Here is a 27,566-nt window from a genome sequence, read left to right as displayed (position 1 = left end):
GATTTTTGCTTGTTGTGTTTTCCCTTACTTAAGCTTAGACTAGATTTCTATCACTTGAATCAAATTTGTGTGTTGTTGTAAGCCACTAAGTTTATGATAATTTGTTAGAGAAGCCATAGGCAACTTGTACACCTGCCCTCTCCCCATCTTCCCTCCCCTCCCTTCTTGGAGCAGCTGGATGTTCAGGTTGCTGCTCTCGAGTTTGTCAATCGTTAATGTGCGCTGTGGTGGAGATCTGGTCTATCACCTCTTCTCTAGGACCATACACAATACTGAACCAATTAAAAATGCAAAGAATGACCAGATCTTTGGGGTTACATGACGCAAATAATTCAGATGGAATTTTTTCATCAAACGACTTTTTTGATGAAGTAACTAATTTAATATTGAATTGAACTATAGTTAAAAATACTCTGTTATATGTTTGAAAGTTACTAAGAGAGTAGATCTTAAATGTTCTCACCAAAAAAAGGTCACTGTGTGAGGTGATGGAAGTGTTAACTAACCTTATGTGGTTATCATTTTGCAATATATACATGTATCACATCATCGCATTGTACACCTTAAATTTACACAATGTTATACCAATTGTATCTCAATAAAATTGGAAGAAAGTACTGCATTGACAAAATTGACCAGTTTTACATAAATCAGTACTTTTCTATTCAAAAGAATTGTTTTAAAATGTAGTTTATTTGTTTCTTACCAGATTAACAAAAATTATACTCACTGAAGCTGCCTATTTTTGCCTTGAATTCTGTGATTGCCCCCACTCCGCCCCAGGTGTCCTGTGGATAGAATCTGAGGCCAGGTAGCTCGCTGGAATTTTGGGCTCCCCACCCCAGCTGTGAAAAGGAAAATTTCCCAGGAAGAGGGTGTGACAATGCTCCTAAAGTGATTAGTGTTTCTTGCTTCAGAGACAGATATGACCTAAAGAGGGTGGTGCCAGCCTCTTAGGCCAAACTCCTCCTGAATTGAGCAGGTGAAAACATGCCCCTACATGACGCAGCTGGAGGAACAAGGGAGCACCAACCAAAGCTCAGTGTTCCTTCCCAAACCTTGATATCAGGGAATGGATCACCTGAGGATAGTGAGCTCAGGGCAGGGATGAGACTTACCCAAGGTCACATGCCATGACTGTTGTCAGAGAATCCCATGGCTGTGCCCTTCACCCCAGGCTGCCTCTTATTTGGCAAATACTTATCAAGCACCAGCTGTGTGCAGGGTGCTGTGGTGCTCCGACTTGCTCTGTGCTCCTATCTCGTGCCCTGCCTTCTGCCCCGCTTGCCCATTTTGCCCCTTTCCCCTGGATCATTATCATTGGTTTTTCCAAACACTGCTCACACCACTCTTCTGGGGAGCTCTCCCTGAGCCCCCGCCTCCCAGGGCACAGCCCCAATTCAATGCCCTTTCTGGAAGCTCTAGAGTACCCTATGGGTATCTTTGTCATAGCACTTCTCACCCTGTATGATATGGAGGTCAGATGTTTCCTTGTTGTCTGCTTCCCCACTAGTCTCTGAGTTTTCAAAGGCATGGGCCTAGTTTTCTTTATGTCTGTATCCCCAGCGTTCTCCACAATTCCAGGCACATAGCAGGAGCTATGTTTATTTTTGTTAGTAGTAGTATTGCCTTATTAATTGAATACTTACTATGTGCCAGGCATTGTGCTATGTCATTGTGCTATGACCATATGTTACCTCATTAGTCATTACAATAACATTGTGAACTAGGTCTTATTATCCTCATTTTGCAGAGGAGAAAATCTGAGGCTCAGAATGGTTAAGTACCTTGCTCAAGATCATACTACTAGCAAGTGATAGAGCTTGGACTCATGCTCAGGTCTCTTGGACTCCAAAACTCTGTTCAGTAAATTATTAATAAAAACATTAATCAATGAATAAAAAGCACCATACTGGGCCTGTGGGAAACATACAGACAAATCAATATGTATTGTTTTTGAGAAGGTTTGTATTGTTAGGAGAGAAAACAGGTACATAAATACCTAAGGTTTAAGGTCCATCCATCGCAGGGTCTTGAGGTGGGAGCAATTATTTCCATTGGGAATGGAGTATGGGGAAGCTTCTTGGGGTGAGAGGGCATTTGAGCCAAGCCTTGTAGGAATGTAGTTCGGATAGGTGGAGGTGACAGGTGGGCAGTGGGCAGGACGGTCCTGCAAACTCAGTGGAGGAAATAGCATGACCAAATGCAGAAGCAGAAGGGAGATACTGGGAACAGCAACCAGTTGATTTGGGCTAGATTTAGGGTCTGTGGGGAGGGGAGATCGAGGGGGATGGGAAGCTCTTAGCAAGTTGGCATTGGATGGTGATGGGCCTTGAACACCAGGTCAAGGCTTTTGGGTTTTCTTTGGCAGGAAGGGGGAGCCCCTGACAATTTTCGGGTTAGAGTGACCTGGCACAACACCCAGGATGGACTGAAGGAAGGGGAGAATTGGAGGAGGGAGACCACAAGAGTCTGTAGCAGCAATCTAGGGAGAGATGATGGTCTGGGAGGTTGTGGGGGAAGGGGTGAGGAAAACACTAGAAGAGGCATTTCAAAGGCTGACTCCATGGGTCCAGAAACTAGCTGAGGGGTGAAATGGGGGCAAGCATCAAGGAGGCAGCATGGGGGCAGAAAGCCCAAGCTTTGGTTCTAGCTGAGCCACATGGCCTCACCTGGGCCTCAGTGTCCCATTTGTGAAAGGTGGAGGATGAGTCATGCCATCTCTAGTGGACTTTCCAGAGCTCACAGTCAAGCCAGATTTTGGAATTTCCAGATCTTTGAAAAAAGCTGAGAGAGTTGCAACTTAGGTGAGCAGATTTGGAAATGCAGACTAGTTATCTTCCTGGAGGTGGTAAGCCAGCTTTGGCAAGACTTCAGCTCTGGGCTCCTAGGTGAGGTAGCTGTGATGGCTTTGTGACACGTGTGTAATCAGGGAGCTGTGATAACAGAATTAGAAACTCTGCTCCCTTAAACATTTTTGCCGTGGGGTTATGTTGGCATGACTGAGGTTATCACCTAAATTGTGTACCTTCTGAGAGGAGAGTATGTGATTTATTGGCCTACGAAAGCACCAAACTCATTATGTGATAAGGTTCAATGTATGGGCCCTGCTAAAAGTCGTAGAGAAAGAGCCAAGTGTCCTGAGCTGAGCAGAACTCCCGGGAATCTCCCGTCTGTCCCTCCACCCACAGGCCATCTAGACTTTGGGCCCCAGTTAGAAGCTAAGTCTGGCTCATTTGGAAATATGGGAAGAGGGGGTGAGTAGCAAGATGCCAGAGAGGATGAAGAGAGCCCGTGGACTGAAGGAAAATGTCTATTCATGTCTTCTGCCCATTTTTAAATCAGGTTGTTTGTTTTTATTGATGTTGAGTTGTATGAGCTGTTTATATATTTTGGATATTAACCCCTTATTGGTCATATTGTTTGAAAATATTTTCTCCCATTCAGTAGATTTCCTTTGCAGTGCAAAAGCTTTTAAGTTTAATTAGGTCCCATTTGTTTATTTTTGCTTTTATTTTCTTTGCTTAGGAGACAGATCCAAAAAAAAATATTGCTACGATTTATGTCAGAGTGTTCGTCTAAGAGTTCTGTGGTTTCCAGTCTTGCATTTAGGTCTTTAATCCATTTTGAGTTTATTTTTGTATATGGTGTTAGAGAATGTTCTAATTTCATTCTTTTACATGTAGCTGTCCAGTTTTCCTAGCACCACTTATTGAAGAGACTGTCTTTTCTCCATTGTATGTTCTTGCCTCCTTTGCCGTAGATTAATTGACCATAAGTGCATGGATTTATTTCTGGGCTCTCTATTCTGTTCCATTGATATATGTGTCTGTTTTTGTGCCAGTACCATACTGTTTTGATTACTGTAGCTTTGTAATATAGTCTGAAGTCAGGGAGGGTGATTCCTCCAGCTCTGTTCTTCTTTCTCAAGATTGTTTTGGCTATTTAGTGTCTCTTGTGTTTCCATACAAATTTTAAAATTATTTACTCTAGTTTTGTGAAAAATGGCATTGATAGGACTGCATTGAATTTGTAGATTGCCTTGGGTAGTATAATCATTTTTAACAATATTATTTCTTTCAATCCAAGAACATGGTATATCTTTCCATTTGTTTGTGTCGTCTTCAATTTCTTTCATCAGTGTCTTATGGTTTTCCAAGTACAGGTGTTTTACTTTCTTAGGTAGGTTTATTCCTAGGTATTTTATTCTTTTTGATGCGATGGTAAATGGGACTGTTTCCTTAATTTCTCTTTCTGATAGTTTGTTGTTAGTGCATAGAAATGTAACAGATTTATGTATATTAATTTTGTATCCTGCAACTTTACCAATTCATTGATGAGTTCTAGTAGTTTTCTGGTGGCATCTTTAGGATCTTCTATGTATTGTAGCATGTCATCTGCAAAGAGTGACAGTTTTACTTCTTCCTTTCCAATTTGGATTCCTTTTATTTCTTTTTCTTGTGTGATTGCTGTGGCTAAGACTTCCAATAATATGTTGAATAAAGGTGGTGAGAGTGGGCTTCCTTGTTTTGTTCCTGACCTTAGGGGAAATGCTTTCAGCTTTTTACCATTGAGTATGATGTTCCTGCTTTAATTTCTTTTGGGTATCCCAGAAGTGGAATTCCTGGATCATATTGTAATTCTATTTTTAATTTTTTGAGGAACCACCATACTATTTTCCATATTGGCTGCACTATTTTACAATACTACCAGAAGTGCACAAGGGTTCTAATTTCTCTACATCCTCACCAACAATTTTTTTTATAATAGTCATTCTAATGGGTGTGAAGAGGTATATTATTATGGTTATAATTCACATTTCCCTAATGATTAGTGATATTAGCATCTTTTTGTATAATTATTAGAATTATTTTTAAAATTTGCCAATCTGGCACTGTCCGTATTTCAGTTTGGGTCAGTTCAATGTACTACAATTAAATTTTTTTTTAAAGGTCAAGTCTTTAATTAATTAATTAATTTATTTATTTATTTTTGGCTGCGTTGGATCTTTGTTGCTGTGTGCGGGCTTTCCCCAGTTGTGGCAAATGGGGGCTATTCTTCTTTGCAATGCACGGGCTTCTCATCGTCGTGGCTTCTCTTGTTGCGGAGCACGGGCTCTAGGCATGCGGGCTTCAGTAGTTGTGGCACGTGGGCTCAGTAGTTGTGGCTTGCGGGCTCTAGAGCGTAGATTCAGTAGTTGTGGTGCACGGGCTTAGTTGCTCCGTGCCATGTGGGATCTTCCCGGACCAGGGCTTGAACCCATGTCTCCTGCATTAGCAGGCAGATTCTTAACCACTGCACCACCAGGGAAGTCCACTACAAGTAAATTTAACATTTTCACTTCCTTTCCTAGAGAGCTGTTGCTCTTGTAAAACAAAGAACATCTGGATACAACCCAGATGCCTATTTGTAAGGGAGTGGTTCAATTGATTATTGCTCATACAGACTATGGAATACTAGTGGCCATTAAAAAAATAAGACAGGTGCTTCCCTGGTGGCGCAGTGGTTGAGAGTCCGCCTGCCGATACAGGGGACGCGGGTTCGTGCCCCGGTCCGGGAAGATCCCACATGCCGCGGAGCGGCTGGACCTGTGAGCCATGGCCGCTGAGCCTGCGCGTCCGGAGCCTGTGCTCCGCTACGGGAGAGGCCACGACAGTGAGAGGCCCGCGTACCGCAAAAAAAAAAAAAAAAAAATACAGTTATCAATTTACAAGACAGTTTTCCTCAATATGTTATGTGAAAAAAGTACTATAGAGTTCCATATTCGAACTAATCTCCCATAGTAACATTTAGATTGTTTCTAATTTTTCACTCTAATGTGTAAATATTTTTGTTCACCTGTGTGAGTATTTCTGCAGGATAAACACCTTGAAGTTGGAATTGCTGGGTCAGAGAATCCACATTTAAGGTTTTTTTAGGTATTGCTAAATTACGATAAAAATTTGCACTCCCACCGGCAAAGTATGAGTGTGCCCATTTTTCTGTTACCCTTGGCAGCACTGGATATTATTCATCTTCTAGACATCTGACAATCTTTTTTTAAAAGTCGATAAATTTTTATTTAAGGAATTTCAGGACTTCCCTTGTGGTGCTGTGGTTTAATAAACCACCTGCCAATGCAGGGGACACGGGTTTGATCCCTGGTCCAGGAAGATCCCACATGCCATGGAGCAACTAAGTCCATGCGCCACAACTACTGAAGCCTGCATGCTCTAGGGTCTGCGTGCCACAACTACTGAGGCCGCGTGCTGCAACTACTGAAGCCCGTGTGCCTAGAGCCCGTGCTCCACAGCAAGAGAAGCTACCACAATGAGAAGCCCGCGCACCACAATGAAGAGTAGCCCCCACTCACCACAACTAGAGAAAGCCTGCACGCAGCAACGAAGACCCAGCGCAGCCAAAAAAAAAAAAAGGAATTTCGCATGCTCTGATTCCTTCTACTGCCAATCACCTTAGTTCCTCCAATGTTTGAGTCATAATCTTCACGATAGTCCTTTTAAAAAGAACTTCTGCTCAATCCACAGTTGTCATATCAGTCAATCCACAACTTTTTTAGTTGGCTTTCTTTGATCTCCAATTGGATATGAACATACTTCAAAAATTCCCCACCTGTAATCTTTGGGAGCCATTTTCTTCAAGTATTTTACTTTAGGGTCATGTTTAAGGTCAGAGTAGATGGATTTGCCTGGTTCTGAATTTTAGACAACCTCTAAACATGCATAAGTTCAAATCATGTTCACTCCTAAGTTATCACAGCCTAGAATAGCACAGATTGGTGGGATATGCCAATACCTAAGATAAAAGAAGTTTGACTGTTAGGTCTTTCATAGTTTAGCAGCTCTGTCTTATAGTTATTTCCCACAGATGTAACACATAATTGACTCACATAATTCTGTGAATAAATAAAAAATCCACATATTTACTCTGTGAGGTGTTTCCAACAATGTAGGCTAATTGAAAAAGCCCCATTAGGAGAGACCTCAATGACATCTGACAATCTTGTAGGTGGAAAATGATCTTTTATTTTAACTTTTTCTTTGATTAATAAATTCTTACTCTTTCAATTGTGGCAGATGTCCTTGGGTGGAATAACACTGGGAATTCTTTCATAAGAAACGACCCTGTGGATGAATTCATTAGAACCCTGGAGAGGGTTGACAACTAGCTGAGAACAGGGCCCGAGGAGCCCAGAATTCACCTAGGGAAGGGTGCAGAACTGGGATTTGGGACTTAGCTTGAGGAAGTCAGCCTTGGAGCCCCCAGAGGGATCTGAGGGCAGCCCGGGCAGCAGGAGCAGGCTCTGGCCTGAGAGAGAAGGGAGGGGAGCAAAAATGCAGTGGGTGAGAGAGCACATGCAGCCAGGAATCAGGGGTCCAGGACCCTAATCCCGATCCTGCCCCCTGATTCACTGTAGGACTCACAAGTTCCTGTCCCTCTGAGCCAGAGTGTGTCTGTCTGACAAGTGAGTGGTAGACTCTGCTCTTCAGGTCCTATGACCATAGAGATGCTTCCAGTACCTGGCACAGGTGGCTGAGACTGCTGCTTCTTAGTCTCAGTTTTCTTTCCTATAAAATAGAGACAGTGTCCCCAGTCGTACCTCGCTGAGTTCACAGGGCTGTTGTGAGGTGGTTGTGAGATGAGAGGTGGGAAAGTGCTCTGTGAACAGAAAAGAGCACTGCAAATATAAGGGCTTGTCTTTCCCCTTTTTATTTTATTTATTTATTTATTTATTTATTTTGCGGTACGCGGGCCTCTCACTGTTGTGGCCTCTCCCATTGCGGAGTACAGGCTCCGGATGCTTAGGTTCAGCGGCCATGGTTCATGGGCCTAGCCGCTCCGCGGCATGTGGGATCCTTCTAGACTGGGGCACGAACCCGTGTCGCCTGCATCGGCAGGCGGACTCTCAACCGCTGCGCCACCAGGGAAGCCCTCTCCTTTTTATTAGTTAATTTTATGAAGGTACACTTTTCTTTTTTTTTTTTTTGCGGTACGCGGGCGTCTCACTGTTGTGGCCTCTCCCGTTGCAGAGCACAGGCTCCGGACGTGCAGGCTCAGCGGCCATGGCTCACGGGCCCAGCCGCTCCGCGGCATGTGGGATCCTTCCGGACCGGGGCACGAACCCGTGTTGCCTGCATCGGCAGGCGGACTCTCAACCACTGCGCCACCAGTGAAGCCCTGAATAATGTTTTTGGAGAAGAAGCCAGAGCATTGGATTGGGAGCACAGATTCAGGCAATGACCATGGACAAATCACCCTTCCTCTTTGAGTCTCAATTTCCACTATAGAACGAAGGGGTGGGTTGGATGCTCTTAACCCCTTTCAGCCTGAAGAGTCTATTATCTTACATGTTGTGGAAATTGAAAACCCAACATACTCCTGATTCAGACATTAAAAGAACTAGCCCTCAAGGCCACTCACATCAGCAGCTCCCTGTGCCCAAGAAGGCACAAGCAGTCCTCCCATATCAGGGCGATGTGGGTGTAATCACAATGTTAATGACAGTTCTAATTTGAAGAGGCCTTTGCCCCAAAGAGCTCACAGCTCTTTCACATGAAACAATGACTTTGGCTTGACTTTGGAGAATACCTAAGGAAGCTCTCACAAGGAGTGGAAGTGGGAAACAAGTGGGGAGTGACTCAGGATGAGTCAAAACAAGAGATTAAACTGGGAACTGTGGTGATTCCTGGCTGGAGAGCAGAGCAAATGGACTTTGTGGTGGCCCACCATTAAAAATGAGGTATGGTTGGATCCATGGCCTAAGCCCATATAAAAAAAATCTCAGTTTCCTTTTCCACTTTTTTCAAACACAGCCCTGAACCATTTCCTCTCACCTATCAGCAATTTCAGTCTCACCAAGGATCAATTCCTTGTTCTACCTACCTGTCAGAACCAAATTTAAGCTGGAGGGTCGACCAGCAGGTCCTCCTCCAATCACAGAATCACTTGGAAGACAAACAGAGATTTCAGGATTTTGCATTTTGAAACATCACATTGGTTCTTTCTTTAAGTGTAGCCAATTTAGAATAGAAGGTTCTTCATCTCAGGCTTTTATTTTGTGCTTTGGGGTTGATATTTGTGTGTACATCTATGTGGGTATATGTTTGTGGTGATGTTTATATGTGTTTGTGTATATATGGTTTCATTTTTATACCTGTTCTATAATACTTTAATCAAAGTCAGTCTAAAACATTAGGCTAAGCCACAGGCCATTGACTGTTGCACCTTTGTCATTCAATGTAATGAGAATGACGTTCTTCTTTTCTTGCTTCCTGGTAGGATTTCCCAAACTTGGAAAAACCCTATTGAAGTGTTTGCCTAAAATCCTTAGAAAATCCCAGGGATCAGGGATACTTGACTAGGATTAGGTTTTTCCTCTTGCTCAGACAGAAGATCATTCTTTAGGGGAGTCTGTGCCTTAATTACTTTGTCTTAGCATTTTTGGTGTCTCAACCAAAAGGACAAATGAATCATCTTTTGGAAAAGTGTATGTGTGTGTGTATAAACAGTATTTATTTATAATGACTCAAATAATTGTTTGTGTGAATGAAGGATGAAGATAGTATTGGGAGATCTTTCATGGGTTGGGGGTGACTATGACCATTAGAAAGCATGTGTAGAAGAAGAAAGCTCTTTCTGGGAAGCCAGTTTTGTGGTTCACTTATCTTTACACTCGTAAGCATTGCCTGGGTAATCAAGTCCATTTCCCTCACTGTACTTTAAATCCCAGGGTAGATAATAAAACCAAGCAGGAGCCTGCAGACCTGGGTTTCAGCCCTAGCTCTTCCACCAACAATCTGGGTGATCTTGACAAGGTCTGTTCATTCTCTGGGACTCGGTTTCTCATTTTATAAAAATAAGGTCTTTCCCCATTAGATTGTGTACTCCTACATCTTTGCATCTTGCTGTCTACAGCACCTGAAACAGTGGCAGGCATATATAGGACACTCAGTATATATTTGTTGATCCAGTGAATATATTATGGAGTCAAGTTTGACGATCCCTGAGGTCCCCAAATACTTGAATATTCAGTGATCCTAGTGTAGTGTTCTTCCTTCTTCTCTCTCTCTTTCCCTCCCACCCTCCCTCCTTCTTACTATCCATTGATCTAATAAATAATACATTCACATGGTTCATATGTAAGCATATATGGAGAAAGTCTCCCAGTCATCCAAATATTTTCCCTGAAGGCAATAAATTTTGCCAGCTTCTTGTGTATCCAAGAGATTTAAAAATTGTACATGTAAGCAAATATATACCTATATTCTTCCCTTACCCCCTGATATTTTATACTAATTTTAGCATACTATATGTTGTTTTGTACACTTTGCTTTTTTAACCTAACAAAATATCTTTGAGATCACTACTACATATCAATATACAAGAGCTTTTTAATTAATTTATTTATTTAATAAATTTATTTATGTATTTATTTTTGGCTGTGTTGGGTCTTCGTTGCTGCATGCAGGCTTTCTCTAGTTGCAGTAAGCGGGAGCTACTCTTTGTTGCAGTGCACAGGCTTCTCATTGCGGTGGCTTCTCTTGTCGAGCATGGGCTCTAGGCACGCAGGCTTCAGTAGTTGTGGTGCGCGGGCTCAGTAGTTGTGGCTCGCGGGCTCTGGAGCGCAGGCTCAGTAGTTGTGGTGCATGGACTTAGTTGCCTCACGGCATGTGGGATCTTACTGGACCAGGGATTGAACCTCTGTCGCCTGCATTGGCAGGCGGATTCTTAAGCACTGTGCCACCAGGGAAGTCCCTCTTTTTTATTTTTAATGGCTGCATATTATTATTCCATTAAGTGGATAAACTGTATTATATTTAACCAATCCTTTATGGATGGATTTAGGTTGCTTCTAATCTTTGCCCATTACAAATAGTGCTGCAATAAATAACTTAGAACATAGGTCATTTGCCCTTATGTAAGCCTATCTGTAGCATAAATTCTTAGGAAAAAAAGGTCAAAGGGTATGTGAATATAAAATTTTTAAATAGATTTTATTTTTTTAGAGCAGTTTTAGGTTCACAGCAAAATTGAGCTGGAAGTACTGAGTTACCATATCCCCCTCCCTCCATGCACAGCCTCTGTCACTGTCAACATTCTGCACCAGAATGGTACATTTGTTAGAATCAATTAATCTACATTGATACCTCATTATCATCCAAAGTCCATAGTTCACATTACGGCTCACTCTTGGCATTGCACATTCTATGAGTTTTGATAAATAGATAATGACATGTATCTACAACTAGAGTATCATACAGAATAATTTCACTGCCTTAAAAATTATCTGTATTCTTCTATTCATCTCCCTTTGCTGTCTAAACCCTGGCAATCACTGATCTTTTTTTACTGTTTCCATAGTTTTGCCTTTTCCAGAATGTCATATAGTTGGAATTACACAGTATATAGCCTTTTCAGATTGACTTCTTTTACTCATTAATATACATTTAACATTCCTCCATGTCTTTTCTTGGCTTGATAGAATATTTGTTTTTATCACTGAATAATATTCCATTGTTTGGATGTACCACTTACTAAAGGACATTTTGGTTGTTTCCAAGTTTTAGCAATCATGCTATAAATATCCATGTGCAGGTTTGTGTGCAAACATGTTTTCACCTCCTTTGGGTAAATACCTAGGAGCACAGTTACTGGATTGTATGGTAGGACTATGTTTGGTTTTGTACGAAACTGCCAAACTATCATCCAAAGTGGGTGCACCAATTTACATTCTCACCAGCAATGAATGAGAGTTTCTGTTGTTCCACATTCTTGTCAGCATTTGGTGTTGTCAGTGTTTCGGATTTTGGTCCTATCGTTAGGTGTGTCGTGGTATCTCATTGTTTTAATTTGCAATTCTCCAATGACATATGATGTTGAGCATCTTTTCATATGCTTATTTGTATGTCAGAAGATATATCTGTATATTTGAACAGGTGTCTGTTGAGACCTTTTGCCCATTTTCAAATCGAGTTGTTCATTTTCTTTTTGTTAAGTTTTAAAAGTTCTTTGTATAGGTTTGGTTAACAGTTCTTTATCAGATGTGTCTTTTACAAATATCGTCTCCCAGTCTGTGACTTGTCTCCTCATTCTCTTGATATAATTTTGATAGATGTTCTCAAATTATTCTGTTAAAGTTGGTACCAATTTATACTTTCACCTGTAATGTGTGAGAGTAAATGTTTCCTCTATGACTCAATGTATTATCAATTTATTTGTGATTTTTTTCCAGTCTGATAGGTAAAAAATAGTATCTTACTGTAGTTTTAATTTCCATGTACTTTATTAGAGAGAGACTGGGTATCTTTTAGTATGTTTATGTGCCATTTGTATTTTCTTTTTTTAAAAAAAATTTTATTTTTGGTTGCGTTGGGTCTTCGTTGTTGTATGCAGGCTTTCTCTAGTTGCAGTGAGCAGGGGCTACTCTTCATTGTGGTGCGTGGGCTTCTCATTGTGGTGGCTTCTCTTGTTGCAGAGCACGGACTCTAGGCTTGCAGGCTTCAGTAGTTGTGGTACTCGGGCTCAGTAGTTGTGGCTCACAGGCTTTGCTGCTGCGTGGCATGTGGGATCTTTCCGCACCAGGGCTCGAACCCGTGTCCCCTGCACTGGCAGGCAGATTTTTAACCCCTGCGCCACCAAGGAAATCCTGTATTTTCTTTTATATGAACTGTTTGTATTTTTTGTTCATTTTTCTGTTAGGATTGGTTCTTACATTGCTGTGGATGGTGAGACTAAGGATAAACAAATCCTATGGGCCAGTTTAGAGTGGAGCTCAGTATTCTCAAAAATATCCTCTCTATACTCTTCATTTTTGCCCAGTTCTTTGCATCTTGGATCCATTCACTGCCAGCATCATCTGTGGCTCAAGGTCCTGAATTTTCAGTGACTCTGTTTCTGCTGTTTTGACTGATGTTATGGTTGTTCCACATTTGATACTGAGTGTGAGTTTCACCCAACTTGAATACTCCCTTCCTTCCTAGGATTACCACTCTGGGAAATCCCATTCTTCTTAGTCAGCAATACCTTAAGGTCTTGTAAATATATAATCCTTTTACTGATACATGCCAACTGTGATCATGAAATAGCACAGTTACTCATCTTTATAAGTATTTTGAAATTCCCTTTAACTCAATCCTACTGCCATTGTTACAATGGGGTCACTGTTATGTCACAATATCTCTGATGTCCGGTGTGTCATGCAGGTAGAAAGTGTGACATACAGGACAGGAAACAGATTTAATTCAGTTTGGAGCTCTTTCACTTATCTATCAATCCATCTATCACCCATCAATCCACCCATCCATCCACTATTCATCCATCCATCCATCCGTCCATCCATCCATCCACCCACCCATCCTGTGATTGCTCTTATTTGAAAGAGGATCAAAAAATACCTCCACACCCATTCCATAGCAGCATTAGTCACAATGGCTGAAAGGTGAAAGCAACCCAAATGTCCATTAGTGAATGAATGGATAAACAACATGTGGTCTATTTACATAATGGAATGATTCAGCCTTTAAAAGGAAGGATATTCTTTTTAAAACATCTTTATTGGAATATAATTGCTTTACAGTGGTGTGTTAGTTTCTGCTTCTGCTTTATAACAAAGTGAATCAGCTATACATATACGTGTATCCTCATATCTCCTCCCTCTTGCGTCTCCCTCGCATTCTCACTATTCCCAGCCCTCTAGGTGGTCACAAAGCACCGAGCTGATCTCCCTGTGCTATGCGGCTGCTTCCCACTAGCTATCTATTTTACATTTGGTAGTGTATATAAGTCCATGCCACTCTCTCACTTCATCCCAGCTTACCCTTCCCCCTCCCTATGTCCTCAAGTCCATTCTCTATGTCTGCGTCTTTATTCCTCTCCTGCCCCTAGGTTCTTTCTAACCTTTTTTTTTTTTAGATTCCATATATCTGTGTTAGCATATGGTATTTGTTTTTCTCTTTTTGACTTACTTCACTCTCTATGACAGACTCTAGGTCCATCAACCTCACTACAAATAACTCAATTTCGTTTTTTTAATGGCTGAGTAATATTCCACTGTATATATGTGCCACATCTTCTTTATCCATTCATCTGTCGATGGACACTTAGATTGCTTCCATGTCCTGGTTATTGTAAATAGAGCTGCAATGAACATTGTGGTATATGATTTGTCTCATCTTTGATGATGGTCTGTTTCCCTTACTGGGCTGGAAGACCTGTGAGGAAGGTAAGAGCCCTGTGAGTCTTGTTCACAGCTGTATCCCTAGAGTCATTGCACATGACCTGGCACATAGAAGCTGCTCTTTTGTTGTAAGAGTGAATGAATGAATGAATGCCTTTTATGGTCTCTCCTTGGCTGCCACCCATCCCTTTCCTTCTCTGGCCACTTATGTTCTGCTGTCCTAGAAAGATCAAAGAACAGCTTGGTCCCTCCTTTGAGGTCCTTTAGCACTTCCAAGCCTTCCTCCCACTCACGCTTTGGATTTGCTCATTTCCACAGACTTCACTTTTAGAACCGGGCATGGGCTGGCAGCCTGCAGCTGGTGGTTAAAGGCTGGACTTTTCCTGTGGGTGAGCTCACTTCCAGACCAGACTGGAAGTTCCCTGAGGGCAGGGACTCTGCTTGGCAGAGTCAGGTGAAAAAGCTTTGCTGAATGTGGGAACCAGTGGACACAGTTGGAAGGCAAGCTGCTCCAAGCTGTGGCTGACTGCTGAGCTCTAGGTCATGGGAGGCATCCACGGTGAAGAGCCCCTGCTTCCAAGATCCCCAAATGGGGAATTTCTTCTTCCTGTGGGCAGGTGTTATGATGGGCCCTTATACAGTTTACAGTCCTGGGGGATGTGTGGGGGAAGTGGGGACAAACAAGCACTGAAGAGGCAGGAGGGCAGTGGCCCTCAGAGGCAACAAGGTGCAAAGGAATGGGCTGCTTGACTTTAAGCAGTGGATGGATGTCTGGTGGTGGGCAGGGAGGGCCTGAGGCAGAATAACATCCTGGCGGGTTTGGATGGTCCTTCCCCCTCCCTCACCTCATCACCTAGCAAGGGTCCCCTCTCCAAAGTGGCTGCTCTGGGACCTCCAGCACCAGCCCCTGAGAGCATCCCAACCCTCCTCTGAACTAGGGCTGCCTTGGTCTGGGCTGCATGGTCACCTCTGTCACTGGCTCACTGTGTGACCTTTGGTGAGTTGTGCCTCTTCTCACAGTCATCTCTGTTCTGAGCCTTGACTTCCAAATTAGACATGTGTTTCCAGATGGGTAGGCTGAGCCCCCAGAAAGGGCTAGGGTTTGATGAGTTCCTTGGAAGGGATTCTGTAGTATCTTTCCTCTCTCCCACCTGCCTTGGAAGGGCCCCAGATAACATTACTGGGTGAGGCACAGGGCAAGGAAATAGCTCCCAGGGGGATCCTTTTCCCCAGTCTCAGTTCCTTCTTCCTTACAGCTGGGGTAACAGTGCCCCTTGGCGCTGCAGGCTGTAGAGGGAGAGGCAGAAATGTGGATGGGTGAGTGGTCATCCCACTCACCCATGAGTGGCCAAGATACTGCCATCATGCTGAATTTTCTTCCAGTAACATCCAGCAACTTCTGGTTCTCACCAGAATGTTCTCCATGGAGACCAAGAACTTGGCTGATTCCTGGAACAGTCCTGCACTCATTTTACACATGGAGAAGCCAGGTCCACAGAGAACACAAGATTGGTCCAACAGCAGGTGGCAGGTGATCTGAAGCTTCTAGGCCCCCAGCACCAGGAAGCGTGGCTCCTCAATGGAGCCGCTGGAGCCCTGGCCTGGGTGTTGCCACACAGCAGCCCAGGTGAAGCTGCCCCATGCCCGGTGCTGGTGCGGGAGCACAGTGGGCCTTTGTGCTAGGAGGGCACCACTCCCTGGCCGGCCCCACCCCACTGAGAGAGAGTGCTTATCTGCCCGCCCACCTCACCGCCAAAGCTCTGCCAGCTCCTCCTTGTTGTGCACTCAGAGCTGCTCCCCGACGGCGCAGCGCTGGGGCTCCTGCAAGACAGCACTGCTGCCAGACTTCACGGGTCCCCTCCCCGGGACTGATCATTAACCCGGAGACCATATAAGGAGCGAGCGGCCTGGGCTGGAGGGACGCATTGTGGCCGCCGTCATGGACAGTAGCACCTGGAGCCCTGCGACCACTGCCACCGCCGAGCCCCTCAAGCCCTATGAGCGCATCCGCAATGCGGCCGACATCTCTGTCATTGTTGTCTACTTCGTGGTGGTGATGGCTGTCGGGCTGTGGGTATGTAGGGCTCCTGAAACGCGGGCTGAGGGAGCAAGGGCCAAGGGGAGGGAGGAGGGGGCACACGGAGGAGCCACCGCCTTGGTGAACTGCAAGGAGGGGAAGGTGGGCTGAAGGGTGTGTGGAGCCGGGTGGAAATGACTTGGAAATGTTTGAGAGGAGTTCAGGGGGCACCGTGTGAGGTGAGGGGCCAAGCAAGGGTGAGCAGAAGTGGGGGTGCTGGCCAGTGCCTGAGGAGGCTCCTCCACCCCGGCTCTGTGAGCAGAGAAGGAGAGTGAGAGATTGGAGAGGCTGGGGGCTGGGGGTGTGAGGGGCAGGAGAGGACCAGCTGGTAGCTGCAGGAAGGATCCCAGGGCTTGGGAAATGAGCCCCAGGAAGGTGACTACTGTCCTGCCTCTTAGTCATCCAGTTTCAGAAGGGAAAGAAGCAGGGTAGATCCGGAAGGACACCAGCCTCTGCCAGCTGCAGGTGCTTTGGGGCAGCCCAAGGCAGAGGGGCTGCCCTGCGTCCCCCACCTCGGAGAGGTCTTGTGCCCTGGGATCTAGGGGCTGGAGTGAGTGAGAGCTGAAAAGCTGGGCCCAGGAAGAGGAGGAGGAGGAGGAAGACTGGAGGGTGGCCTGGTGCTGGGGAGAGGGAAATGCGTGTGGCTCCCTTTTGGAACTATGGGGACACACCAAACCAGAGAAACTTGTTCTTAGCAGTCTTGAACTTGGAAATTTCACTTGTGACAGACGTCGGCACACCTAGCAACTGGAAGAGAGGTATTTTTAAGTGTGAACATATTCCAGTCACTCTCAAAGGCTTTCATGAGGGACCGCAGGCCAGGAGGCTGAGGTGCTAGCAGGTGGTTGAAGTCGTTTGACTTAGAGTAGAGGAGGGTGGGCATTAACCCCTTCATGGCCAAGAGGTTTTTTTTAGAGATAAAAGGAAGTGTTGATTTTTAAAAAGAAAAAAATAATTGTGGAAACCAGATGTGACTGAAAGCCTAAAGTGTCACAAGGAATCTGTGTGGCTGATTCTTGCTCAGTACTCTCAGCTTCCCAGACATGGTAGAAAGTCCAGCCAGGAGCCAGGGTTCTCAGGTTTAGCACTGGCTGTGACACATGCCAGCCTTGCGATGTTGGTAACCCCACTCAGTCTCAGTTTATTCAAATGTGCAATGGGTACAATCTTACCTGTTCTTATGACACCCCACGTGGCTGTGAGGGTCTGCAGAGATGTATCTGAAAGCTCCTTATGGACTCTAGGAGTCTTCAGAATGACCTTCAGAATGGTCTTTCCCTGACCAACTTTCAGAGCCTGATTCCTTGGAACTTTTTTTTGTTTCAGCCCTAGCTACCTCCCCTGCTCCTTGGGGCTGTTGGTCCCCTTGCTATTCCCAGAAAAACCACTACAGAGGCCCTAAGACTATGACCTATGGAAGGCTCCCTGCCAGGAGTCCAGAAATATCTGAGCCATGCTCTCCTTGGCACTGCCTAGGGCACAGGGGGCTCAACAAATCTGTGTTAATTGCCTGTCAAATATAGGTTCCTGCCTCCGTCTTCTGAGCTTCAAGGAAGTAAGGAATGTGGAAGTGTTTCAGAAAGTGAAGTGGGTTGAAGAAAGTGCAAGTATATGGGGGATGGGGGTGATCCTCTTGGCTGGCAAGGTTACTCCGTTCTAGTTTTCTATTAAATTTTTGACACTTCCTCCCCAGGCCATGTTTTCCACTAATCGTGGGACTGTTGGAGGCTTCTTCCTGGCAGGACGAAGTATGGTGTGGTGGCCGGTAAGTTTTCTCTGAAATACTATTTGCTGAACCACGATATTCCCCATAGGAGGCCATTTTCTTGTTGGCTTTGGGTGATGGTTATTCTTTCTTCTTGCCTTAGATCCCTGATAATGGGTCACCTGCTCTCCAGGTCTCTGGGCACCCTTAATCTCTTGCAGTAAGGGAATAGCCTTTAAATAAATAACACTTGGAAGTTTTTCAAGGGATAAACAGAGGAAAGACTTCACAAGGAGGACAGCGTGGAGAAGCAAAAAGAGCACACAGTCCGAGGTGATCTTGGGCAAGTCTGAGATTCCACTTCTCTTTCTATAAAATGGGAGTTGGTAATATTTGCCTTCCAGGAGTATGATGAGAAGCGGAGACTGCTTGTGGGGTGGAAACTCAATAAATAGTAGCTCTTTTGCTACCTTTTTGCTACTTTAAGACCCACAGAGGAGAGACTTTATCTCTCCTACCTCAGGAGCCTAACACAGTGCCTGATACACAGGAGGCCCTCAATAAACATTTGTAGAGTGGCTGGAGAAGGAGCCCCCTACTGTCCCCAGTTACAGTTTTCCTCATCTCTTGGTGGATTTTGTATTTTGTATAAACGTGAGGTGTTTTCCCTGATACTTGCACATAGGCAGAAGTATCCCAATCAAAGGACGTGTGCATGGGTGGAAGAGAAACTGGAAGGACCCTTCCATCCTAACAGCACAGGGCTCTGCTGGGTTATCAGTCAGCCCAATGATTATTTCAATCCAGAGTTCTCATCGAAACTACTGGTTGACCAGATTGGCCAAATTGTGAAATTCTTTGGGCGTAAGATACAAGCAGGACTGACTGGTGAAAGGGGCAGGGGTAATGAAATGTACATACAATGAGAAGAGAGCGACAGGTATGGAGGAAGAGAAGCAAGAAAGTGAAGACTGTCACTGTCGTATACACAGAACAGAGGGAAGGTAGGAGGAAATCATGCCACTTCCTGCACTTGGCCTTTGATCAGCTATTTGGGGATGGATTTTAATATTTGGCATCTTCACAGTTGCTAATGTTATCCCTGAAGTCATTTCTGCTTTACCCTTGGCCAAGAATACTGGGCAGATGCTGACTTCTGTGTTGGGTCCCTCATGGTGGTCTCTCCTGACACATTTTATCTTCTCATGCTTTGGACTTTGGTGCTTTCCTAAAAGCTGGTGTTGGATAGGCAGCTCTGATCACAAAGTTCAAGGCAAGGTTGGAGTAGTTCCTCTAGAACTGCACTGTCCAATATGGTAGCCACTAATCACATTGGCTTTTTAAATTGAAATTAAAATAAGATAAATAATTTGTTTCCTCAGTCACACTAGCCATATTTCAAGTGCTTAATAGCTACATGTAGATGGTAGCCACCATATTGGACACTGCAGATCTAGAACATTTCCATCATTTTAGAAAGTTCTATTGGACAGTGCTGCTGTACAGATTTCACAGCCAAGGCTGGCATGAAATCTCAGTGGACTTGAGATTTTCTGAATTAGAAAACTGAATAGGACCTTGCAGTTTACTTTAGTTGTTAAGAAACCAGTGTATCCCCACCCCATCTAATGCTTCAATGCCCCCAAGAGTAAGCCTGCCATCCAGGATGTTTATCCAGCCTTGGTTTGCATCCTGACCTCTTTTCTCTTCCTTCCTCCCTCTTTAACAGGAAACTCATATCTCTTCATGTAAATTTTCTAGGGCCGATTTATTGGGGATAAGGCCTTAGCTTCCAATCTCTGGGTCTTGGAGAAGCCAACAAGAAGGCAGAGGCATGGGGCAGAACCACCCGTAGGAGATATATATTTTGGGCTAGGCCTGGGAACACATCACATCTTAACCAGTGATGATGTCTTTCTTCCTGATGGCACCTGGGTTTGGATCTGGGCTGAGAGTTGGGTGATGAGAGGATTAGCCCCACCCAAAACAGATAATGTGGGGTTTCCGGTGGGTGTTGTTTTCCTTACTCATGTCTTGGATTATTCTAACCAACAGAGAAACATGACATCATTCCGCTTTTGTGCAGAAGTCCCTGTTTCCTTGATGAGGCTGAAATTTGACTTTTCTTCCTCCAACAACAGTTTCCATCTAAGGTTTCACGAGATTATGTTAATGGTTCATAAACCTGCCGGTGTATCTGAGTCACCTGGATGTGCTTTCTAAAAATACAGATTCCTGGACCTCACTCCAGACCTACTAGATGAAAAAACCTTGGAAGAGGGCCCCAAGAATCTGCATTTAAAAAAAGCTTACCAGGTGCTTTTGATGATTAGGCAGGCTTGATAATCACTGGTTTGGGTAGACTCTTCCCTAACTGGTCAGATTTACCGAGAATATCAACATCTATTAGGGATCCTGGCAAGGGGGATTCTTGAATGGGGATACAATGACCTCTAAATCCCTCCCAACTCTGAAAATGCTCTAATTCTAGAAAATTCTAGAGTAGAATGAGTATGGGCTTTGAAGTCAGCTCATCTGACCTGCCTCATTTACTAGTTGTATGACCCTGGGGAAGTCACTGAACTTCCCTGAGCTTCAGTTCCTCCCTCTATAAAATAGGAGAATAATATGTACTTTGGAGGGTTCTTGTCAGGATTAAATGAGATTATGCATGTGCAGCACTCAACACTGTGCTTGGCAGGTGCTCAGTAAATGGGGACATTAACAAATGGAAGGAAGGTTAAGAGCGTCAGGGCATCTTACCCCTAAGATGCCCTGACGCTCTTAACCTTCCTTCCATTTGTTAATGTTCACAGACCTACTAGAGAATGGACTTGAGGATATGGGGAGGGGGAAGGGTAAGCTGTGACAAAGAGAGAGAGTGGCATGGACATATATACACTACCAAACATAAAATAGATAGCTAGTGGGAAGCAGCCGCATAGCACAGGGAGATCAGCTTGGTGGTTTGTGACCACCTAGAGGGGTGGGATAGGGAGGGTGGGAGGGAGGGAGACGCAAGAGGGAAGAGATGTGGGAACATATGTATATGTATAACTGGTGGGCTTGGCACCATGGTTTGGTGCCTTTGATGAACAGCTGCCTGGGTGCTGTGCTATATGATTCTTTGAGGATGTGGGAGACGTGAAAGCAGGAAAGTGAGCTTTGAAGGGGAAATTCTCCATGCCTTGGCTAGTGGCAGCAGAAATTACTTAGAGAGATAGAGCCCCAGGTACACAGCCCCACGGAGAACTTTTGTTTTGGAAGAGAGTTTGGTCACACCAGCCAGGACCACTGGCAGAGCCAGGTCCATGGGAGCAGCAAGTACAACAGGGCTGAGCCAACCCTTCAACAACCCTCAAGGCATTTTCAAACACTTCAGAAGTAAGTATTCTAAAGGGAGTGGGGACCTCACAAGGAGCCAGAGGACTTGCTTTGTCCTAGATTTGTGACGTCAGGCAAATCATCAGCCTCTCTGAGTCTCAGAGAGTCTTCTCAGTGTGGGAAACAGTAAGACTGAGATCTCAAAGCCTCTTCCAGTACTAAAATGCTGAGATTTCACACCACAGAGGAAGGAACAAGCATGGGGGAAATGGGTGTGTACATGCGAGCCAGTCCATTGCCAGTGGAAATGTGATGGCTGTGTGTCTCTCAATAGCCACAGTTTCTTTCCTTCCTTTACTATTAAAGAATCATCAGAGAGGAGTATATCACAGTGGTTTAGGTCACGGGTTGACAAACTTTCTTTGCAGAGGCCCACAAAGTAAATATCTCTGTCACAACTACTAAACTCTGCTGCTGTAGCATGAAAGCAGCCATGGACAATACATAGATAGATGGGCATGGCTGTGTTCCAGTAAAACTCTATTTATAAAAACAGGAGGATGGCCAGATTGGGCCCGTAGACTCTAGTTTGTTGACCTCTTGTTCAGGTCTGGGCCAGGCTGCTTGGGTTCAAATGCAGCCTCTGCCCCTTACTAGCTGTGTGACCCTGTTTGGGTTACTAAACATCTGTGTGCCTTACATTTGTTTTCTTATAACAGAGATAACAGTACTTACTTGAGGTTGTTTTGAGGATGCACACTCAGTCTCAGAACAGAACCTGGCACACAAACTCTCAGGTTTAGCTCTTGTTCTTTTTTCAATCATCTATCTGATTGAATCCTCAGTGATCCAGCAAGAATGACGATTAACCCCATGGGTTGCCCAAGTTCACACAAGATAACAGTAGAGCTAGGGTTCTCCCTGTTCTTCTGGTTACTCAGGTCTCTTTTTCCTTATCCTTTGAGATGGAAATTTATGAGATCTATAGGTACAATCTACAGGTTTCTCTGAAAACCAAGACAATCTTTCATTTAGGTTCGACCATAGACCCTGATGGAAATTTTCTCTGAGGAAAGAGGACAGCTTCTCATACTTCTTAGACTCTTTTGAGTAAAATGTATCTGATTAAGTCTCTAAAACCTAATGATCAGATCAAAGTTCAGTCACTTAGGATGCTACTGGAGTGGCCACCGGGAGGCCTGGAACAGCCTGGCAGGCCTAATACCTAGGTGAGAACTCATGAATGAGAGAGGAAGAGCAGGAACAAGGCGAATGGACATAGGAGAGGCAGAGAGCTCACCAAGGGCGCAAGGGTTGGGAAGATGTGAGATGGGAGACAGACAAGTACTTGACCTTCATAAGCCCGGGTGACTGCCAAGTCCAGGTGGCCCTGTCTTCCTGCTCTGATTGCATGTAGCTGTGTGTGCTTTCATTTGTCCCAGGGTTGAGCCTGTGTTTTTCTTAATCTTTTTTTTTTTTTTTAAATCTCTTCCACCACCTAGTCCAGGGCCTTGCATCTAGTATGTGCTGAATTAAAGGAATGAGAGGGAGAAGAGGGATATGTCCCCAGACCCTCATACTGGATCCCTTTGTCAATGTCACCTGAACCTTCAGCCTGCATTCTGCTCTCTGGTGCAGTGACTACACTGTGTAGGTGGTGGAAAGAATTCAGGAGGTTAGGAGGGTGCTGAGTCCAAGTGAAAGGCTGCTTCCAGCAGTGCTCCACGTTTCTGTTCCTATGTACACAGAACATTTTTTTCCTTTAGGTTTTTTTTTTTTTTCTTGGCTCATGGTAGTAAAACTGGAAAACCAAGCCTGGCCCTAATTAGGGTGCCTGATTTCAGCCCAGATTGGACTCCTTGGTAAAGGCTGGTGTGGTCATGCTTCCTCACTATCTCAAACATTTGGTTTCTCTCAGTTTAAGTCAAGATTTTGCAAACCTTGTCAGTTCCCATATATCTGTGTCTCATTTGTGGTGAGAGTTTTTTGCTTAGCATGCCAGTGACTGCCTTACTCTTGAAGGACCAGTTCTTTCTCTTCCTCCTCCTCTTTCTTCTCTTCCTTCTCCTCTTCTTCCTCCCCCCTGCCTTCCTCCTCCTCTTGCTCTCTCCCCCTCATCCTTCCCTCTCTCTCTTTGGTGGACCCATTTCCCTCCAATTCTTCAAGGCTTGGTTTCCTTTGAGGAGTTTCTCTGATTCATGCACAGGCACTCACCATCCCATGTATCCTTTGTGTTCCGCGGCCTCAGTTGACTGTGTGTAGCCAAGTTCCTGTCATCTAGTTTGTACCTAAGCTCCTGGCTTCTCCTTTCCCTCTGTCTGTCTTCCCAACATTCTCTAACACACTAGCAATTCTGCCAACAGAGAAAGGGAAAAGTAAGTTATAATCAATATCTCTAGTTGGTTGAGGTCAGAAGAGTGCTGAAACTATCAGCCATGATGAAGTCTTTGGATTGTTCATGTTAGAAATGTGTCTGGGCTTTCCCTGTCTACTAGTGGCATGGCACATTTTGAGTTGGCTACAGCTATATGTTTGTTCTGGATAAACTATATGCAAGGGAGGTGATTTGGAGTTGGGGTTAAGAGCATAGGCTCTGGATCCAGGCTGCCTTGGTCTTAACCCCAGTTCCATCCATTCCTATCTCTGTGGCCTTGGCTGAGTTACTTACCCTCTCCTGACTCAGTTTCCTCAACTTCAAAATAGAGGTCATAGCACCTACCTCACAGGGTTGTTTTGAGGATTAAAGTAGTTAATACATGTAAATCTCTTAGAATAGTATACAGTTAGTACTACCCAAGTTGGACATTCTTATCATCATCATCATCATTGTCCTTATTATTGTATCTCATCTCCAGATCCTCCTTCTTTTTATTTATTTATTTATTTAGCTGTTCCAGGTCTTAGTTGCGGCACGCGGGATCTTCACTGCTGCAGGCGGGATCTTCATTGAGGCATGCGGGATCTTTAGTTGCAGCACGTGAACTCTTAGTTGCAGCATGTGGGATCTAGTTCCCTGACGAGGGATCTAACCCAGGCCTCCTGCATTGGAGGCGCGGAGCCTTAGCCACTGGACCACCAGGGAAGTCCCCAGATGCTCCTTCTTAAAGTGTGAATTCAATCATTTATCCATATATGCATTGCTATTATTTCATTCTACATTTACATATTGATTACCTTCTATGTGCCACATTCTGTGTTAGGTGCTGGCATATATTTGTGTGTGTGTGTGTGTGTGTGTGTGTGTTTGTGTGACACACATTCTTACAAAATGTATCTGAAATTACAAATAGCGGTGAGGGTTAAGAAGGAAATGTGTTTGAATCTTTATGTACATAAGAGGATCAGGGAAGGCCTTTCTGAGGATTGGGCATTTAGGTTGAGCTCTGAAAGATGAGAAGGAGGCAGATGAAGACTGGGGGAAGAGCGATCCAAGCAGAAGGAACAGAATTGTCAAAGGCCTGAGGTGAGGAGGAGCTTGGGATACTTGGGAACTGAAAGAGGGCCAGCATAGGGGAGAGACCATGCATATTGATGAGGCCCTTCAGGTGAGCGACCCTGAGTTGTTGATGATCCCAAGGATGAGCCCGTCTGAGCTGGTGAGAGGGTTGGTCTTCAGCCTCCTTGACCTATAAATGCCAACAGAAGACCTCACCCCCCTTTTGTGCCAACAGCCTGTGGGAAGATGCCAGCTTTGGCAGTCGTTTCCTGATTTCACGCCCCTTTGGTTGTTGGGGCAAAGAGAGAGTTCATGAAGAAAATAAGTGAAAGGCCACCATTGTCCATTTTGAGTTGACATAGGGTAAACAGAGATTATGATGACTCTGGAGAACGCCTGTGTCTAAATATTTACGAGTCTCCAAAATTAAATAGCCTGAATATGTAAGCCCCACCTTCTCTTCTGTCCCAATCCAGGAAATATCATCCCTACGAGATGGCAAGGGTCAAAGATTAAACCTTTTCAAACTTCCCCTGTGAAAAGATTCCTTACTAAGGGAACCAAGATGTTAATTAATTAATTAATCAATTTATTTATTTTTAGTTTGGAAAATAGAGTCACTTTTTATTAATACATGTTATTTTTTGTTAACATATAATAAGTCTATTATTGTTATTTTAAATGATTTCACAAATACATATTCTTTCAATTTCTCATTTTATATCTCCAATATAAATATAGATAGATATAATCCTCATAAACTCTTTGGAGTCTTTAAAATTATTTTATTTTATTTTTTTGAATTTTATTCTATTTTATTTTTTTATACAGCATGTTCTTATTAGTTATCTATTTTATACATACTGGTGTATATATGTCAATCCTAATCTTCCAATTCATCCCACCACCACCACCTGACCCAAGATGTTAATTTAGATTAAAGACCAGTTCCCCAGAGGATGAGGGAAGTATCGAAATACAAGTGTGATGCAGACACACACATGCTGTTCCTGAATTTACAATGAGTCAATGAGGTGGGCTGGGGGGGTCTGACTGCATTGTGCCCCTTCAGGGAAGTTCAGAAGGGAATGTCTGGGGAGGAAGGGGGAAAGACAGTGTGGTGCTCTGGCCTCTTCTTCTGTCCCTTGGACAGAAGTCACATTGGGCTGTGGGACCTTGGGCAAATCACGTCACTGCTCTTGTCCTCAGACTTCTTACCTGTAAAATGAAGATGAGAACAATATGCACTTCACAGACTGTTGTGAGCATGATCAGATAAGGTGAATGAAGTGCCTGGCCCAACACTTGGCCTCCAAGGAGGCACTGTAAGTTAGTCATCCTCTCTCCCTTTCTTATTCTCCTAGGACGGAGCTCTCAAAGTGTGGTATCCGCAGCAGCAGCAGCAAAAAAAAAAAAAAAAAAAAAAAAAAAAAACTCGGGTTCTTGTTAGAAATGCAAAATTTCCAACCCCAACCTCGACCAGTGTATCAGAAGCTTGAGGGGATGGGGCTCAGCCATCTGTGGTTTAGCAAATCTTCCAGGTGATTCTGACTAGGGTTGCCAGATTTAGCAAATAAAAATACTGGCTGGCCAGTTAACTCTGAATTTCAGACAGTGAATGATTTTTTAGTATAAGTATGTATCACTCAATATTGGCACATACTTTTACTAAAAAATGTATTCTTTTATCTGAAATTCAGATTTAAGTGGACATCCTGTATTTTGAGTCTAGATTGTGGTGCATGCCAAAGTTTGAGAACCACTGTCTGAGGATATCTCGAGGGAGGCATCCAGCACAGCCCAGAGTAGTGGAGAGGAGGCCCTGAGATATCCTGGTAGCATTCCTTAAAGGAAAGACAGAAGCTGAGAACAGGAAGCCATCTCCAGAGCTCTGGACATTCTGGGTGTTATATGATCCATTAACAAAGAAAGTAGTTCCCGGAAATTAGCTGAGTGCATTTTCCATTTGAGCTATGAAGATCTTGCTCCCTCCAAGAGAAAATGACCTCTCTGTCTAAGGAAATTCAGGGAACTCCATCAAAACACGGGCTATGTAAAAGCATCATTAATATTTCTTCTGATTAGTATGGCTTTGTGGGGTAAAACTTTCCTAAAGATTTCTCACATGTCACTTCATTTAAGCCAGAGAACACCCTTGTGAAATAGGCTAAGAAGGATTCTTATCCTCAGTTTATAGTGGAGAAAACTGAGGCTCAGGGTAGTAATATGACTTGCTCAAGGTCACATAATTTGTCCTGGCAGAGCCAAGAATTTTTTTTCTTTGGCCGTAGTGCATGGCTTGTGGGATCTTAGTTCCTCTACCAGGGATTGAAGCTGGGCCCTCGGCAGTGAGAGCGCAGAGTCCTAACCACTGGACCAAGATTAGAACTGGGTGGGAAGCCTCTCAGTGTGCTTAATAGGAGGGGAAGAAGGTGGGGTGGGGGGCAGGCACACCGTTTAACTATGCTTTCAAGGCATATACAGGGCACTCTTTTTTCAGTCCAGTGGCTACCTCTGATGGTAAAGCTAGGAACACACACAGAACCATTGTCTGTTGCTTTAGGCAATTCTTGACTCTTCAGCTCGTGGTCCTGAGTGTTCACATACTATCTTACTTTGCTAAGGGTGCGGAAGTAAAGAAAAAATGAATGTGTAAACTTGAATCACTTTCTTCCTCTGGGCTTTAATTTTGTTTTCACTTGAAAGAATAGGGTTGACCTTAATTATTTCCAAGGTAATCCCTGCTCTAACATCAGATGACTGAGTGTTGGCAAGTAATAGGCTTTCCCATATATTTCCTATTTTATGTCATATAAAACATAGTTTTCAATTAGCATTCAATGATATTTTC

At 44.0% G+C, this 27,566-nt stretch overlaps 1 protein-coding gene across 1 annotated transcript in view; it reads left to right on the top strand.

The window, feature by feature from the left end:
- Window positions 1-16,112: 16,112 nt before the first annotated feature.
- SLC5A1 (solute carrier family 5 member 1) overlaps window positions 16,113-27,566 on the top strand; it is a gene marked incomplete at both ends in the record, with an annotated part of 49,432 nt that continues 37,978 nt past the window's right edge. Inside the window, 2 exons of the mRNA XM_079942666.1 lie at window positions 16,113-16,247; window positions 17,944-18,015. Coding sequence (XP_079798792.1) covers window positions 16,113-16,247; window positions 17,944-18,015 — 207 coding nt within the window. The remainder of the gene's footprint in view (window positions 16,248-17,943; window positions 18,016-27,566) is intronic.

Source organism: Stenella coeruleoalba (assembly GCF_951394435.1).
Source record: "Stenella coeruleoalba genome assembly, chromosome: 14".
In the NCBI taxonomy this organism is placed as follows: Eukaryota; Metazoa; Chordata; class Mammalia; order Artiodactyla; family Delphinidae; genus Stenella; species Stenella coeruleoalba.
Note: the sequence above shows the minus strand (reverse complement) of the source record. Positions and strands in the feature narration are given on the sequence as shown.